Genomic DNA, 15,426 nt, shown 5'->3' with positions numbered 1-15,426 from the left:
GTTACAACGTTTTTAGAAACGTTACAACGTTTTTAGAAACGTTACAACGTTTTTAGAAACGTTACAACGTTTTTAGAAACGTTACAACGTTTTTAGAAACGTTACAACGTTTTTAGAAACGTTACAACGTTTTATAAACGTTACAACGTTTTTAGAAACGTTACAACGTTTTATAAACGTTACAACGTTTCATGTTGGTACAGTTCAGCTGTTCTTCAGCAGTTCTAAAGCTATTAATCGTTACAACGTTTTTATAACGTTATAACGTTATAACTTGATTCTTCTTTTGATCAGTTTGTTGCTTCTGATTATTATAAAACGTTACCAACGTTTTGAAAACGTTACCAACGTTTTGAAAACGTTCATAACGTTTTATCCCAATTTAATCAACCTCACACATACTTTACCAAGCTTTTGATTTTACAATTTGTATTCTTGATAAAAGTCTTCGTGATTTCTTCAGTCCAAGCTTATTATATCGCAGTTTTTACTCTTCTTGGACCTATATGTTCTCAAAAATAGAAGAAATCGTAAAATTCAATAATTGTATGTTTTTGCAAATTAGTCAAATAGACGTAAAAGATTATTGTACGAACAACATAAACTATAAAATTTCAATACTTTAAAATAGTCACCTTTACACTATAAAAATAAAACGTACAAACTATAAAATTTCAATAATGTATAATTAGCAGATGAAAACGATAAAACAAAATGTAAAAAGTACAAATTTTCAATACTGTAAAACTATCAACTTAAACTATAAAAACAAAACGTTCAAGCTATAAAATTTCAATAATGTAAAATTAGCATATGAAAACGATAAAACAAAATGTAAGAAAATACAAAATTTCAATATTGTAAAACTATCAACTTAAACTATAAAAACAAAACGTACAAACTACAAAATGCCAAAGCTGTAAAACTGCTAGATGTAAACTATAAACCAATTGAATGCATACAACATCCAGAACATTAAAAATAAAAAGTGAAAAAAAAACTATAACACTTCAATACTGTAAATTGACATATGTTAACTACAAAGATAACAATTACAAACTGTAATATTTCATTGTTCAACAAAACACAAGCTGTAATACATCATTGTTCATACACAAATATATAGTAGGTGCCAATTTTACTATGAAGGGGTAGGAATTTATAGGAAACCGGAGAAGCTGCTGTAGTAAACGGGCATAAAAACACTGTGTGATTCCACCTGCAACACGTGAATAAAAAACTCGGGCCTCTGGCTCTTGAAGAACTTGCACATCATTAACAATTAATCAGCAACTAACTAGCATTATTAAATAACAAGAGAGTAATTAGCATTTTAATCGATTAAGCGATTTACACAAGAAACAAATATATTTACTTCTCGAATAAACCGAGCTTCATCAGGGGTTTTACCATTACTTGGAACTTTTATCGCTACAATCTGGCCTTGATACCTGATTTGTACCAGAAAAACTTGATTACATAAAAGGTCACCTAAAGCTTCAATTCTTAAATTTAAACACAAATAGAATTAGGTAAATACTAGTCATGCCCGAACAACATTTCTTCTCTTCCTTGCCATTGTAAACAATTGGCAGGCAAACTCGCAAATTTCTATTAAATAACGACCATTTTTATTAATATCCTTAAAAAAAAAACTTAATTTTAAAAATAACCCTACATTTAATTTTTTATTAAAAATGCCCCAACCGCCAATAAAGGCTATGTGTATGTGTGTATATTATACATATATTATAAAAACCATACATTTAACTTTGGTATGTATATGTGTATGTATATGTGTATGTGTATGTATATGTGTATGTGTGTATATTATACATATATTATAAAAACCATAATAAAGGCTAAGTCCTTATTAGTGTTATATTTAGACTTGTGATATCCAACTGACAAATAAAATCAAAGTTCACCAAAAAAAAAAAAAAAAAATCAAAGTTATAAAAATTTACGACATCACTTCGTAAATATATCAAATATTTTATTTTTTGGCATACACTCTAAATAAGAAAACTTTTTTTTTCACAAAATTATTCAAATCAAAATACTAAGATCTCTAAATAAAAAAAAAGGGACCATGGGGCGTCCCAGCCACGGGCGCTCCGCTAGTTGGTATGGAGCGCCCCAGCCACGGGCGGTCCGCTTGTGTTTTGGGCCGCCCGTGAACCTGGCAGTTGGGGCATTTTTAATAAAAAATTAAATGTAGGGTTATTTTTAAAATTAAGTTTTTTTTAAATGTAGGGTTATTTTTAAAATTAAGTAGGGTTATTTTTAAAATTAAATGTCGGCCATTTTTTTTAATACCCAAAAAAAAAAAATATATAAAAATAACCTCTTTTTAAATTTTTTTTTATATATGCCCTAACCGCCTGGAAAGCGGGCGGGCTGAAATTTTAGCAAACTGCCCCGGCATGGGGCGCTTCATGCCATTACCAAACCGCCCCCTCCTTGGGCGGTTTGCTTTTTCTTTTTCTTTTTTTCTTTTTTTTTGTTGTTGTAAAACGCCCCATACTGTTGGGCGGTCTGATTTTTTTTTTTTTTTTAGAAATTTTAGTATTTTGATTTAAATAATTTTGTTAAGAAAAAAATGTTTAGTGTATGCCAAAAAATAAAACATTTGACATATTTATGAAGTGATGTCGTAATTATTTATAACTTTGATTTTTTTTTCGTGAACTTTGATTTTATTTGTCAATTGGATGTCACAAGTCTAAATATAACACTACAAATATCAAATTTGACCTTTGTTGGTAAATCAGCAAGTCTGGACTGATACAAGGACCAAACTACAAAAGTGATTGCACCAGCACGTAGAGCATTCAAAAATAGTATGACGGTAGGCAAATCTATATTATTCAAAAAAATGTCGTTAGGAGCCTCAAAAATTCAATTTAAGTTTTCGTCCGACGGTAGGCATTACAAAACAACAATTTTCAAACCATCTTAATAAATAGTAAAAAATTCAAAAAAATGTAAAATTTGGTTTCCAAGCACATTTTAATATAGATTAAACATCTAATTATAATCTACTTGGAGACCAAATCTATATTATAATCTACTTGGAGACCAAATTTTACATTTTTTGGAATTTTTTTACTATTTATTAAGATGGTTTGAAAATTACTGTTTTTTAATGCCTACCATCGGACGAAAACTTAAATTGAATTTTTGAGGCTCCTAACGACATTTTTTTGAAATTCTAATGCTTCCGATACGATGATGCCCAGTGTACCACCTGGGCAAAACGGATCCGTCTCGTCCTTCCCTTTCCGAAAAGTGCTCGTACGCGTAAATCCGAGTTTCATAGCCAAAGTTATGGCTGTTTAAAGTTTTTTCGAAAATTAAATTTTGAAAATTCACAACTGGCTGTAGAAAAATCCAAATAAGTTGAAATTTATATCAATTCTGTGTATTTTTGAATGCTCTACATGCTGGTGCAATCACTTTTGTAGTTTGGTCCTTGTATCAGTCCAGACTTGCTGATTTACCAACAAATGTCAAATTTGATATTTGTAGTGTTATATTTAGACTTGTGACATCCAATTGACAAATAAAATTAAAGTTATAAATAATTACGACATCACTTCATAAATATGTCAAATGTTTTATTTTTTGGCATACACTCTAAACAATTTTTTCTTAACAAAATTATTTAAATCAAAATACTAAAATTTCTAAAAAAAAAAAAAATCAGACCGCCCAACAGTGGAGTGTTTTACAAAAAAAAAAAAAAAAAAAAAAATCAGACCGCCCAACAGTATGGAGCGTTTTACAACAAAAAAAAAAAAAAAAAAACAAAAAAAAAGAAAAAGCAAACCGCCCAAGGAGGGGGCGGTTTGGTAATGGCATGAAGCGCCCCATGCCGGGGCGGTTTGCTAAAATTTCAGCTCGCCCGCTTTCCAGACGGTTAGGGCATATATAAAAAAAATTTAAAAAGAGGTTATTTTTATATTTTTTTTTTTGGGTATTAAAAAAAATGGCCGATTAAATGTTAAGTTTTTTTTTAAGGATATTAATAAAAATGCCCAATTAAATAAAAATAAATTTTGAACATAATTCAGAAATGACGACTTACTTTCCTTCATAGACCTTTCCAATCTTTGACCCAATAAATAGCTGTTTCGGGTCAATTAGCAATTTCTTATCAATATCCAACCCGTTAGTGTTATCGGCTAAGCATTGGCCTGATTCGACCAGGTCGTCTGCCCGTTTGTACTCTTCTTCCTCTATCCTACAATTCTTCTCACTTTCACTTGTGCTATTCGTGTTGCACTTGCTCAAATAGTCAAGTGACAAATAAAAAATGAACTTTTTCTCTCTGATTCTCCAGATCAACCAAAAATTGGAACATCAAAGTGACAATCACTGTATCTATCTCAGTTTCTCAAATCAAATTGAAGAAGAATATCCAAATAACTTGAGCCGTGACAAAATTCTTCAAGAAGTTGGAAAATTTCTATTAGGCTCACACAAGGCTTTGACCTCTCACTCAGAAAGGAACTTACACTTGCGCAATTGTTCAATTTGACGGTCTAGATCCGTGTGCACAGGCATCGTCGCGGTTGATCTAAGCGTTCGGATCTGAGATTGGAGTTAGGGTTATGGTTTCTCAATTGGAGAGAAGATCAGGCGAGAATGCTTAAGAGATGGAAGAAAGCAACAGCAGCGGTCAGAGACGGATCTGAGGTCGATGGTCACGACGTTGGAGACAGATTTGAGCCCAATGGTGGATCCTCAGAGTGGAGAGGAATTGATGAACGCCATCGAGAGAGAAGGAGAGAGAGGAAGTGAAATGGATCAGAAATTTTGTTTCCGTAAAGGGAGAAATTGGTCGAATTTCAAAAAATGGAGACAATTGAGAAAGTTTATTTAAAGGAATGTCGTAGGTATAGATGTAAAGTTAGTTCGTTAAAATCTGTTAAAAACGAGTAGATAAAACTTGTGGACAAACTGTGGATAATTTTATGTGTGTTGTAAAATTAAAATAAAGTTGCAACAAAACTGAAGTAAATAACAAGAGAGATAAAGAGAGCAATAACATAATTTTATTCTCCTCTATTGTATATAATATATGTGTGTATTTTCTATTTACAAAACCTGTATTTATAGGCTAGAAAGAGATGTTACAATAATAAAAGAGAAAATAAATGTCTATAATAGTGGAGGTAGTAGACAATGAAATGAGAATTAATATTAAAAGTTATAGATTGAACATCCACATAAATATATTTTATAACAATGTAGATGCCTTTTCTAATGTAAAATAAGAACATTATGTAAATTGTCGAGATCGCCATAATTCCGGGCACTCTGAACATTTTTAAAAATATTAAAAAAACACGGACAATTTTGTATTTTTCTATTCTTTTAGGGATATTAAAAAAAAATGGGGGTACTGCCGTACTGAGGGTGTAATAGAGAAAGGACGGTCGCCGATCAAAAGAATTCAGTACCTATATTTTGTCCGGTTTAAAAATTCGTTCAAGAGTATAAGACCGATCGGCTCCACGAAACACCAGTAGAAACATTTCTCTAACCGGAGAGCGCTTTCCTTCGTCTCTAAAATACACACACACAAATTCCCTCTCTCTCTCCGTCCAATGGCAGCCGAGCCGAAGACCAAGTACGATCGCCAACTCAGGTAATTCCTCTTGCGGCTTAGCTTGCCTGATTTGAATAGCTTTACCAGTTAATCTGACGTAAATCCTCTTAAACCCTATTTGGTGCTTCCCGTTCTCTCCGCTCCAAACGCGGCGGAGGTTTTTTTTCCTCCTCTTTGGGATGGGAGGAGCGAAGGTACTCTGCTCGATCAATCCGCTCTTTTTTGACCGGGGTCTAGTATGAGCCTTTACTCAAACCTATATTCATACGCTACTCATGAACATCTTTATAAAATCAAAAGTGAAGAATTACATATGAATAGAAGGATCTTGTTTCTCCTTTTTGTTTATTTGTGCCTTTCTAGATTTACTGTGAATTGATCTTTTGTCGCCTTAAGGGGCATGATAAGTATTATTTGGATAATATACTTTGTGCTGTTTAAAAAAGGATATGGGGAGAACAGGGACAGTCTGCATTGGAGAACGCTAGCATATGCCTACTTAATTGCGGGCCCACTGGCTCAGAGGCTCTAAAGAATCTTGTGCTAGGTGGCATTGGTAGCATAACTGTACTTGATGGCGCAAAAGTTGAGGCATATGATCTTGGAAATAATTTCTTGTGTAAGTTACTTTTTGTTGGAGATGTACTCAAATTAAAGTTGTGTGCATGTAAAAAGTTTAAGGATTAACTGCTGCTACCTGTACGGTGCCTGATCAGCAATGTACGATTCCAGTAAGGAACAGACTGTTGTACTGTACATCCATGCTTGTTTCGGTGGTGTATAACTGAATGATAATAAGGATTGACAATCTTCAGCTGTTTTGTGCAAGATTTCTAGTTTTGTTGGCCATACCCTTGCACTGAGGCATAAAAGATTTGAATTGGAGCTACTGGTATCAACTAAACATTTAGGTTCCCCCTGTTGTTCATCTTAAATCTTTTCATAACAACATGTAATTAAATGAGCAGTGGATAGAGAATGTCTGGGGCAATCAAGGGCAAAAAATGTCTGTTCCTTTCTGCAAGAACTGAACGATGCAGTTAAGGTCAAGTTTGTGGAGGAGTCACCTGTGGCTTTGATTGACACCAACCCTTCTTTCTTCTCCCAATTTACTCTTGTCATTGCCACTCAGGTGAGAATAAGATTCTCTAGTAAATTAGTACACTTTTTTTTTTTTGTAGTTAGAATAGTAATAGAGTTGCTGAAGTTGCAGTGTGGAGCAGAGTATGGTTTTATGTTAATGTCAATTTAAAAAATTAAACAAGATATTGAAATTTGTTTGGGGTAGGCAAACTGCTATAATTATTCAAATGGAAAATGTAGATTTTTACAAGGGTGGTACAACATATGCAAGTTGGTGCATTCAACAGAAATTCTTAGTATGAGACCAAACTCTACCTATTTAGCTACTTTGGAAGAGATGTTTGTGTTGTAAAGTTGTTGTGTAGTAGAAAAGAGAGAAAAAAATGAAGGATATAAAGATATGGATATATGGCTTTTCCGAAAAAGACATGCATTTTCTTGGATACATTAATCTTGCATTCAGATTGCGCTAGTAACTGGTCTTTAAATATACTCGACATTTATGAAAGCAAAGGGAAAATCAATATGATATTGGTCGGAGACCCCTAATGCCTGAAGCCTATACTATAGCCCCTGTACTTTTGTACATACTACATAGTAACAAGGTTCCCGAATAATACCTGTATTTCTACCAGAACAAATCAGAGGATTAAATGGGTTGGCGTATTTTATAATTAATTCCTGTAATATACTGAAATTAAGTCGCGAATTTTATGAATAATTACTTGCCAGATTATTCACAAAATTTATGAAATTTTTATATTTGCTTTTCTAAAATTATAAATATTTTGATATACCTTTTGCATTGTAATAAACAAACTATTTCCAATTATATCCGTATTATGCCCTAATCACAAATTTTACCTTACCAAAGTATTCCTAATTCCAATGCTGTTACTATCCTTTATATTATTGTCACGGATACTTGTAGGTTTTCTTTCACATAATAAAGATTATTTGTAGCAGATGCTGGAGAGTTCTTTGCTGAAGCTGGATCTTATTTGTAGAAAGTCAAATGTGATTTTAGTTGTGGCACGCTCCTATGGCCTAACTGGTCTTGTACGGATCAGCGTGAAGGTGAAAGCTAATTGACCCTTTAGATTTTGGAATTTAAACTTGATTAATTAACTTGGGTGTTAGCTTTTGATGAGATTACGAATTTGTAGCAATATTACTTTTCTTTTTTGCACCTCATACTATGTTGGCGAGTTTTTTAATTAAACAAATAATGAGTAGGGTTAAAATGCACCATCGGTTTTGTGCTCCAATCATGCTCCCCATCCTTATTTCCGTTTTCAAAGTCCGAACAATTGATATCTTCGTTCTAAAATGTGCTTGGAGACCAAATTTATGTTTTTGGAATTTTTTTCCTATTTATTTAGATAGGTACAAAATTACTGTTTCAGAAGAGTCTGGACCATCCAAAACAGTGATTTCGTACCTATCTAAAAAAATAGTAAACAATTTCCAAAAATAATAATATGCGGTCTCCAAGCACATTTTAATACGAAGATCATGTTGAGCGGTTCAGCAACAATTTAGACTTTGAAAACGGAAATAAGGATGTGGAGCATGATTGGAGCACAAGACCAATGGTGCATTTTAACCCTACTCATCAATAATTGATTATTTCTCTTTGATGTTTGAGAGAGATGCTTTTACTCATCTTTTTCTAAGCTTGTAAAATAGATGTGAATAAACTGAAAAGATCATAGTATTTGAGGATTAATATAATATGTTGCCTTTTACTTCTCAAGTCTGAATGCATTTACCCTAACCATCTTTGTTATTCAATTGACATAGTTTAAATTCTAAGTGGATGCATTGCTAAATGCTATTCAATTTTTTTTCTAGATGAGGTGCATTCAAATTGAGACCTCCAATTGATTTTCAATTTTGTAACTTTTTTTTACTTCATCAGGAACATGACGTGGTAGAGTCGAAACCCGATCACTTTTTAGATGATTTAAGGTTGCACAACCCTTGGCCTGAGCTCAAAGAGTAAGAATTTAATACCTGTATCAAATTATGTTTGACTTGGGTCCTGCTACTATTTTTTATCTTTATTTTTTTAATAATAAGATCCTCTGACTATTACCCAACTAACTTAATTTTTAATTTGTTAATATCAGTTAAGCATTTAAACATACTACCAAACTGAGAGAGGTGTACAATTCTAGAAAGACTTTACAGTGCTTGAGTCTAGTGCTATTTGTTTGTTTTTTTTAGTAAAGGTTGGTGGTCAAGCCATCCAACTATTTAATATTCATAAGGGTTATCCTTCTGGATTTCGAACTTGCGACCTCCCACATAGAGGGCATTGCCTTTGCCATTGATATTTGTGTAGTATACAAATATATTGTGCTGCAACGGTAATACATACAAACTCAGTCTAATGAGGCCTCAATCAGGACAAACAAAGAATTTGAACAATTTAGCTCAAAAATCATGTAAAATTTGGAATCAATCCTGAAATTGTGTTAGTTTTGCCTCAAATCAACCAATTTTGGGCTTTGATTTCAATTTGGAATCAATCCTGAAATTGTGCGCTAGTTTTACCTCGATCAAGTCAGCATGGATTTGCTAGACAGCACCAATCCATCAAATATGTAAGAGAAAGTAAACACACACACACACACACACAGAGGATAGAAGAGAGAAATATGAAAGAAAAAAAATGAAAAGTGCTTGAACTCAAGAGTAGCATTTACATGTTGGTTTTTACTGTTTATTTAAATAGGTTTGCGGCGTCTATTGATTTGAATGAAAAAGACCCAGTGGTACACAAGCATACACCGTACATAGTAATTCTGGTTACACTTGCGGAGAAGTGGGCAAGTTCACATAACGGGTGCTTACCTGCAACCCGACAAGAGAAAAAGGAGTTCAAGGTACCTATGCAATGGTTTGATTTCTCTTTTGTTTTTCTGTTGGATTCTTTCATCCTTTCAGGAGAGAATCATAATGCAGCTAAATAGGATTACGGCACCTTCACTAGGGTTTCTGTTTTTTTCCTTACTCTTTTCCTAATGCCAAGACAACTATTAGTTACTACTAGATGAAGCATTCATATATCAGTTGCTCAATCTGTTACAAGATCACTTGACCACAAAACCAAAAATGGCCTGATCAGTTGCAATTCTGGTATTCCTAAACAGAAGAGAATGGCCTGGTATGTTTTGGTGATCTGCGCTGTCTGTTAATGTTGTCCACCTTGTTATAACATTACTGATGCTTAAGCCTAATTGTGTTCTTAATTAAATTGAATCTGTGTAATTGAAGGATAACAAAGGAGCAGCGTATTGTTCATTTTCAAATGGCGTAACAAACAAGATTAAGGGTAGTTAACAAAAGCCAAATACTACCAGGGTTAAACTGAATATTGATTTTTTCAATATAATATTCAATATAATATTCATTTTTCCAATATAATATTCATTTTTTCTCAGAAATCTCCCTTGATTTTGTATTGGAAACTTTGTTAATTGACTCCTTATCTCTTTAGGATCTAATCAAGGGCCACATGCTTAATATAGATGAAGAGAACTACCAAGAAGCTATGGATTCAGCATTTAAGGTCTCTGTTACTCGTGGGATTAGTAAGTATAATTATTCTGTATGTACTTATGCATCTTTTGGTCATAATAAGCACAATGTATTGTCTGGTCTGAAGGAGAGCTGCTGAATGGTTGTACACCATCCAGGTTGGGGCTTGTTTTGGGGGAAAAAGAATGTAATCCAACCAACTATACCTGGTCGATATTTGTCTAAGCTGTCCTAACCACAATCACAGCCAACTTAAGAAGGTTTTCATATGTGGGTTTAGCTTGGCTGTGTAAAGTAATTCTAAGATGTTTCTCTGAGGATCCTGTTCAGAAGTTGTAAAATATAGTGTATCATATTAGGAATAACTGAATAAGTATTGGCCAATATGGTGACTTGATGTCAAGAACTACCTAATAGAATCCAACCAATATTGCTTTTTTATTATCAGGTCCCGAGCTTCATCAAATAATCGAGGATAGTGCCGTTAATGTTAATTCGACTTCTTCTGATTTTTGGGTTTTGGTGGCTGCTTTGAAGGTTAGACATGATTCATGGTGCAATAGTGCAATCTTTTTAAGTTCATGTATCTAGTGGCAGAACCTACATGATGAAGCAAAAATGTAAAACGCAAGTTCCAAAGCCTAAAGCACTGAGCCTGTAAAGTTATAAACGATTTTCTCTGCATGTGAATCCATCCTGCCATTGCAGATTACTCATTTAAGTGAACAACAGACACATTTGAACAGAAACAAAGTCCATGGGGCCTCATTGAACATAAAAAAGTTGGTGCATTTTTTAGTAAAAACTAAAGGAGCCTTGTCTAGAAGCAGCTATGAATAGCTTTCTTGTACAATTGACCTAACAAAGCTACAAGCATTTTTAGTTTAACATTTTCATGATTTTCTTTGTGTCTGTTGAAGCTCTGAATTTTCTTTTATAATTTTACACAGGAATTTATTAACAATGAAGGTGGTGGAGAGCCCCCTCTTGAGGGTTCAATACCTGACATGACTTCTTTAACAGAGTTAGTTTCATTTTTCACATTTGATCTAGGATTACTATGTACTGGTACCAATAAAATTGACTTACTGCAACAGTTCCAGAATTTTAAGTTTTTAACTGATGTGGATTTCATCTCAGCGGGCACATACTTGTTGTCAGGACTATACCAGATCAGTAGGTGTCAACCCAAGCCGGCATGGATAACCTAGCATTGTGCTTTGCATGAACTTGTATGTTTGACTGGGTTTTCTGCCCATGAAATAAACCATGAAACAAGAAAAACAGTGCGTAACCAGTATGCAGGGTATTTTAGTTCCAAATTATTCATGCTTACATATTTCTACAGGTATTATGTAAATCTGCAAAAGATTTACCAAGCTAAGGCAGAGAAGGACTGCAATAAAATAGAGAGCTACGTTAGAGAAATCCTGAAGAGAATCGGCCGAGACACCGATTCTATTCCCAAGTCTGTTATAAAAACATTCTGCAGAAACAGTAGAAAGCTTAAGGTATATGCTTGTTTCTTTACGTTTAAATACTCACCATTGGGAGCCTTCTTACTTTCTTTGTATACTTGTCTTTAGAAAAAAAAAATTGAATTATCACCACAAGGAAGTTTTTTCATAGCAACAGTACCCTGACGATTAATTTTGTCCTGCTTGTTCAATATAAAGATGCAATTAGATGCAATTAGTTGTGGTTGTATATTAGTACTTTTATTAAATAAATAATGGATTAAAATATGTGTGATCTAGTGTATCAAAAATAGGATTAAAATATATGATTAATGTATCAAAAATTGAGTTTGTCTCCAAAGTTTTAATTTATATCAAATTGTTCCTACAGTTAAAATATGGTAATTAATGGATGGACGATGTGTTATGAGGGGGTCGATGCTGGTGCTAGTATCCATACCGGCAATACCGGATGGTATAGATGATGTCATTAATGTCATGTCATTTTTACAGGATACCACTGTATATCCATTCAACATAAAATTTCAATTCACTTTAGTGTCCACATTATAAAATCAGCTTTCTGATGCATTGATGATATGGATTTTCATCCACTTTCAAACATACGTCGATGTAGGATCAATTAGTTACAAATGGAAACCTTATGGACATACCAGGAATATTGAAGCTTTAGGGACCAAAATGGGAAAAAGGTGATATTTAAGAACCATTTGTTTAGTTTATTCTGAATATTGGAATGAATGAATAAAACGACACAATGGAAGTGCCAGTAATACGAAGTTGTGGAAATTGATACAAACTCCCTTCCTGTGTAAGACGAACCATCTTGGATACACTTGGGCATTTTCAATATTGAGCTTTGATGGTTTACCGATGTTATCAGGTATGCCGGTACCGCACCATTGAGGAAGAAATCACTTCTCCTAGTATCTCAGAGCTTCAGAAGTATTTGACTGATGAAGATTACTGGTTAGTTACCCCCTTGTGCTTTGTAGTATACAAGAAAACATGTATGGCACTAAACCTGCCTGTAACTGGTTCTTTCAGTTGTGCAATTAAGCTACGGTTGTACCATTTTGACTCAATTCAAGGGTAAGTATATTCAGTAACTTATCAATCCAGTTGTGCTTAGAATAAAAAATCTCCAGTTTGCAATAAACGATTAATTAATGTTCAGTTCTGTTCAATATGAAGTTATGAACAAACACAAATTCCGGTATTTCCATTAGTTAGATCTATAAAGGACCATCTAAAACATTTTTTGTTTACATTTATTAATTTGTAGCTTTTCGGTTGGGTTCTATATCCTACTACGTGCAGTTGACCGGTTTGCAAACAATTACAACCGCCCTCCTGGTGTCTTTGACAGGTACTTCTTCAGCTTGTAGTCCTGTTTTCATTTTTCAAGTTAAATGCATGGAGTTCTCTACACATTCAAGGTCAGGTGTAGGATTCCCTAGATGGATTGTCTCTCTTCTATTTTTTTTTTAAATAAAGGACTGCAGATAATAATCGGTAGCAGGCCAACACAAACTCCACTTCGGCATAGCAGCAAAAGGAAGTGTCACAATACTGAATAAGCAAGAGGTGATATAACTGAGAAGTTGTATTACATCACCTGAATGTATACATTGCGGAGGCTTGATGTTTTCCTGATCCTAATATTAGTGGTTCAAATTAACTCTGAAATGTTGTGTACTTTAAGTCTTCCTTAACAACATGTGTTGCAATCTTTTTGTGACAGTGAGATTGAGGAGGACGTGTCTCGACTGAAGGCAATTGCTGTCTCGATTTTGAACGATCTGGGCTTGAATGGATCTTCACTACCTGAAGACCTGGTGCATGAGATGTGCCGGTATGCAGGTGCGGAGATTCATGTGGTGGCTGCATTTATTGGAGGTGTCGCCTCTCAAGAAGTTATCAAGGTTTTTTTTTTTTCATTGAATAACACTTCCAGTGGAAAACTGATGGGTTGGGTCTTTCCAGGTTTTGTAAATATGGTTTTGTGGTCAATTTGAACCTCGTAAAGTTTTTGTTGGGTGAGTTTGGTTCCTTATCAGGTATTGAGGGTTGTTATCCTGAAAAAATTTGTGATTGTGTGTTTTTTCTTTTTCATTTTTTTAAGGGAGGTCAAAACTAACTGTTTGGTTTGGAAAGGTTGGGTCTAGTGGGGCTTGATGGGGTATTTTTTTTCAGATAACTTAGATCCAATTTGGTCCTGTCAGATTGCTGACCCAATTATCTCTGTTGGGAAATGGGATGTACATAGTGAAAGAAAACACAACTAAATTGAACTCAGCAAGCACTGTTGTAAATTTTTTTTAACAAACAACTAATCAGTGCTGCACTGGTCTCAACCTTACCCATGGATAGGCTGCAAATAGTTACTTTTTAAAAAGAGTTACTTTTGTTTAAACTGAAAGGGAGTCTAGTTGCAAATAGTTACTTCTAAAAAATAAAGGGTTCATATGGAGGTATAATTTAGTCCAGTATATACTACCTCTCTTGTGACATCCTAGAAGGAAGAAATAAGTTGGTGGGATATTTCCTAAACACAAAGGACACGGCTGTTAAAAAAGATAATGTTGCAGAAATAAATGACACCGATGCCATTCAAATTTAAATTGCAGATTTATTATTGTATAGTACTTCATTTAATAATTAATGCTTATATTTGAATTGAAGTCTACATGTGGTATTTAGCACATAATTTTGTTTTTGTATAAAAACATTAGTGCAGTTCAATGCAATGTTACTGTTGTCAATTTCTGGTTGGGTTAATTTCTACATATGCATTGAATTTCCGTAATTTTTCTTAGCTTATGAAATTATCTGATGTCTCTTTTCCTTTTTCAGCTTGTTACTAAGCAGTTTGTGCCATTGACTGGGACATTAATTTTCAACGGGATTGATCACAAGTCTCAAGTTTTCCTATTGTAGTCTCTATTTTCATATTTGAAATTTTCATAGGATAATATTTACTGTCAAGAGCTGCTGTAATTTGCTAATTTTCAGGTCAATACGACGTGTGATTAATTATAGCCATCACTGGTCTTACATGTGTTTGGATTGCTTTGATTTTGGCAAAGTATGTCTTTAGGAATGTGTGCTTGTTAGATCCTTTTTGAAATGGATTTTGCCTTATGGAGAAATCTAAAAGATTCTCCTTTGTTAGATCTCTCTTTAGTGGGTTCAATTGAAGTTTGTCTACCTAAAAGGAAAAGAATATTTCCGAAGTAATTTGCTTTAACCTTTCCGAGATGGTGCTAGCAATGTAGGGTTGTTTTTGTGATTTGTGATGATAGAAAATGATGCATGGAAGGAATGAAACAAGCCGTGTAAGGACAGCAAAAATACTCTATAAAGGGTTGGATTTTCTATATTTATTTTTGTTGGCATTGTTGCTTCACGTGGATTTTCATCCTTCGTCCTCTTTTCTTTGTTGGATTATATTATTACTGTTTTGAGAAAAAAGGTGAAGGTCTAACCTGCTAACTTTTATTTAATTATTTATAAATAACTTTCATTTAATTATCTTGAACTTTCATTCAGATTGGTTATTGTATTATTTAAGTGTTAACTTTTTTATTATTAAAAATGATGCATTCAGTACTTCCATGTGCTGGATCACTGCATGAAACTAGTGGTGATTAATGAGCGAGTTGGGGTATGTTCATTCTTGGCTCATTAAGTTAACGAGCA

The 15,426-nt window shown here is 33.8% G+C and overlaps 1 protein-coding gene across 1 annotated transcript; it reads left to right on the top strand.

The window, feature by feature from the left end:
• Positions 1-5,500: 5,500 nt before the first annotated feature.
• Positions 5,501-14,964, top strand: LOC144559080 (NEDD8-activating enzyme E1 regulatory subunit AXR1-like). The gene is made up of 14 exons (XM_078308015.1): positions 5,501-5,656; positions 6,064-6,236; positions 6,586-6,749; positions 7,667-7,777; positions 8,622-8,701; positions 9,441-9,591; positions 10,206-10,299; positions 10,695-10,783; positions 11,197-11,270; positions 11,595-11,757; positions 12,608-12,693; positions 13,010-13,093; positions 13,469-13,649; positions 14,581-14,964. Exons 1-14 carry the CDS (start codon positions 5,616-5,618, stop codon positions 14,662-14,664), a joined length of 1,575 nt encoding a protein of 524 aa, XP_078164141.1. The 5' UTR covers positions 5,501-5,615; the 3' UTR covers positions 14,665-14,964.
• The last annotated feature ends 462 nt before the right edge of the window (positions 14,965-15,426 follow it).

Source organism: Carex rostrata, chromosome 9 (genome assembly GCF_964058835.1).
Source record: "Carex rostrata chromosome 9, lpCarRost1.2, whole genome shotgun sequence".
NCBI classification, from domain to species: domain Eukaryota; kingdom Viridiplantae; phylum Streptophyta; class Magnoliopsida; order Poales; family Cyperaceae; genus Carex; species Carex rostrata.
Note: the sequence above shows the minus strand (reverse complement) of the source record. Positions and strands in the feature narration are given on the sequence as shown.

Coding starts and splice junctions, on each gene's coding strand:
- LOC144559080 (XM_078308015.1), top strand. CDS start 5,616: ATGGCAGCCGAGCCGAAGACCAAGTACGATCGCCAACTCAG. Junction 7,778..8,621: donor TTGTACGGATCAGCGTGAAG/GTGAAAGCTAAT, acceptor TTACTTCATCAG/GAACATGACGTGGTAGAGTC. Junction 12,694..13,009: donor TTGACTGATGAAGATTACTG/GTTAGTTACCCC, acceptor ATTAATTTGTAG/CTTTTCGGTTGGGTTCTATA.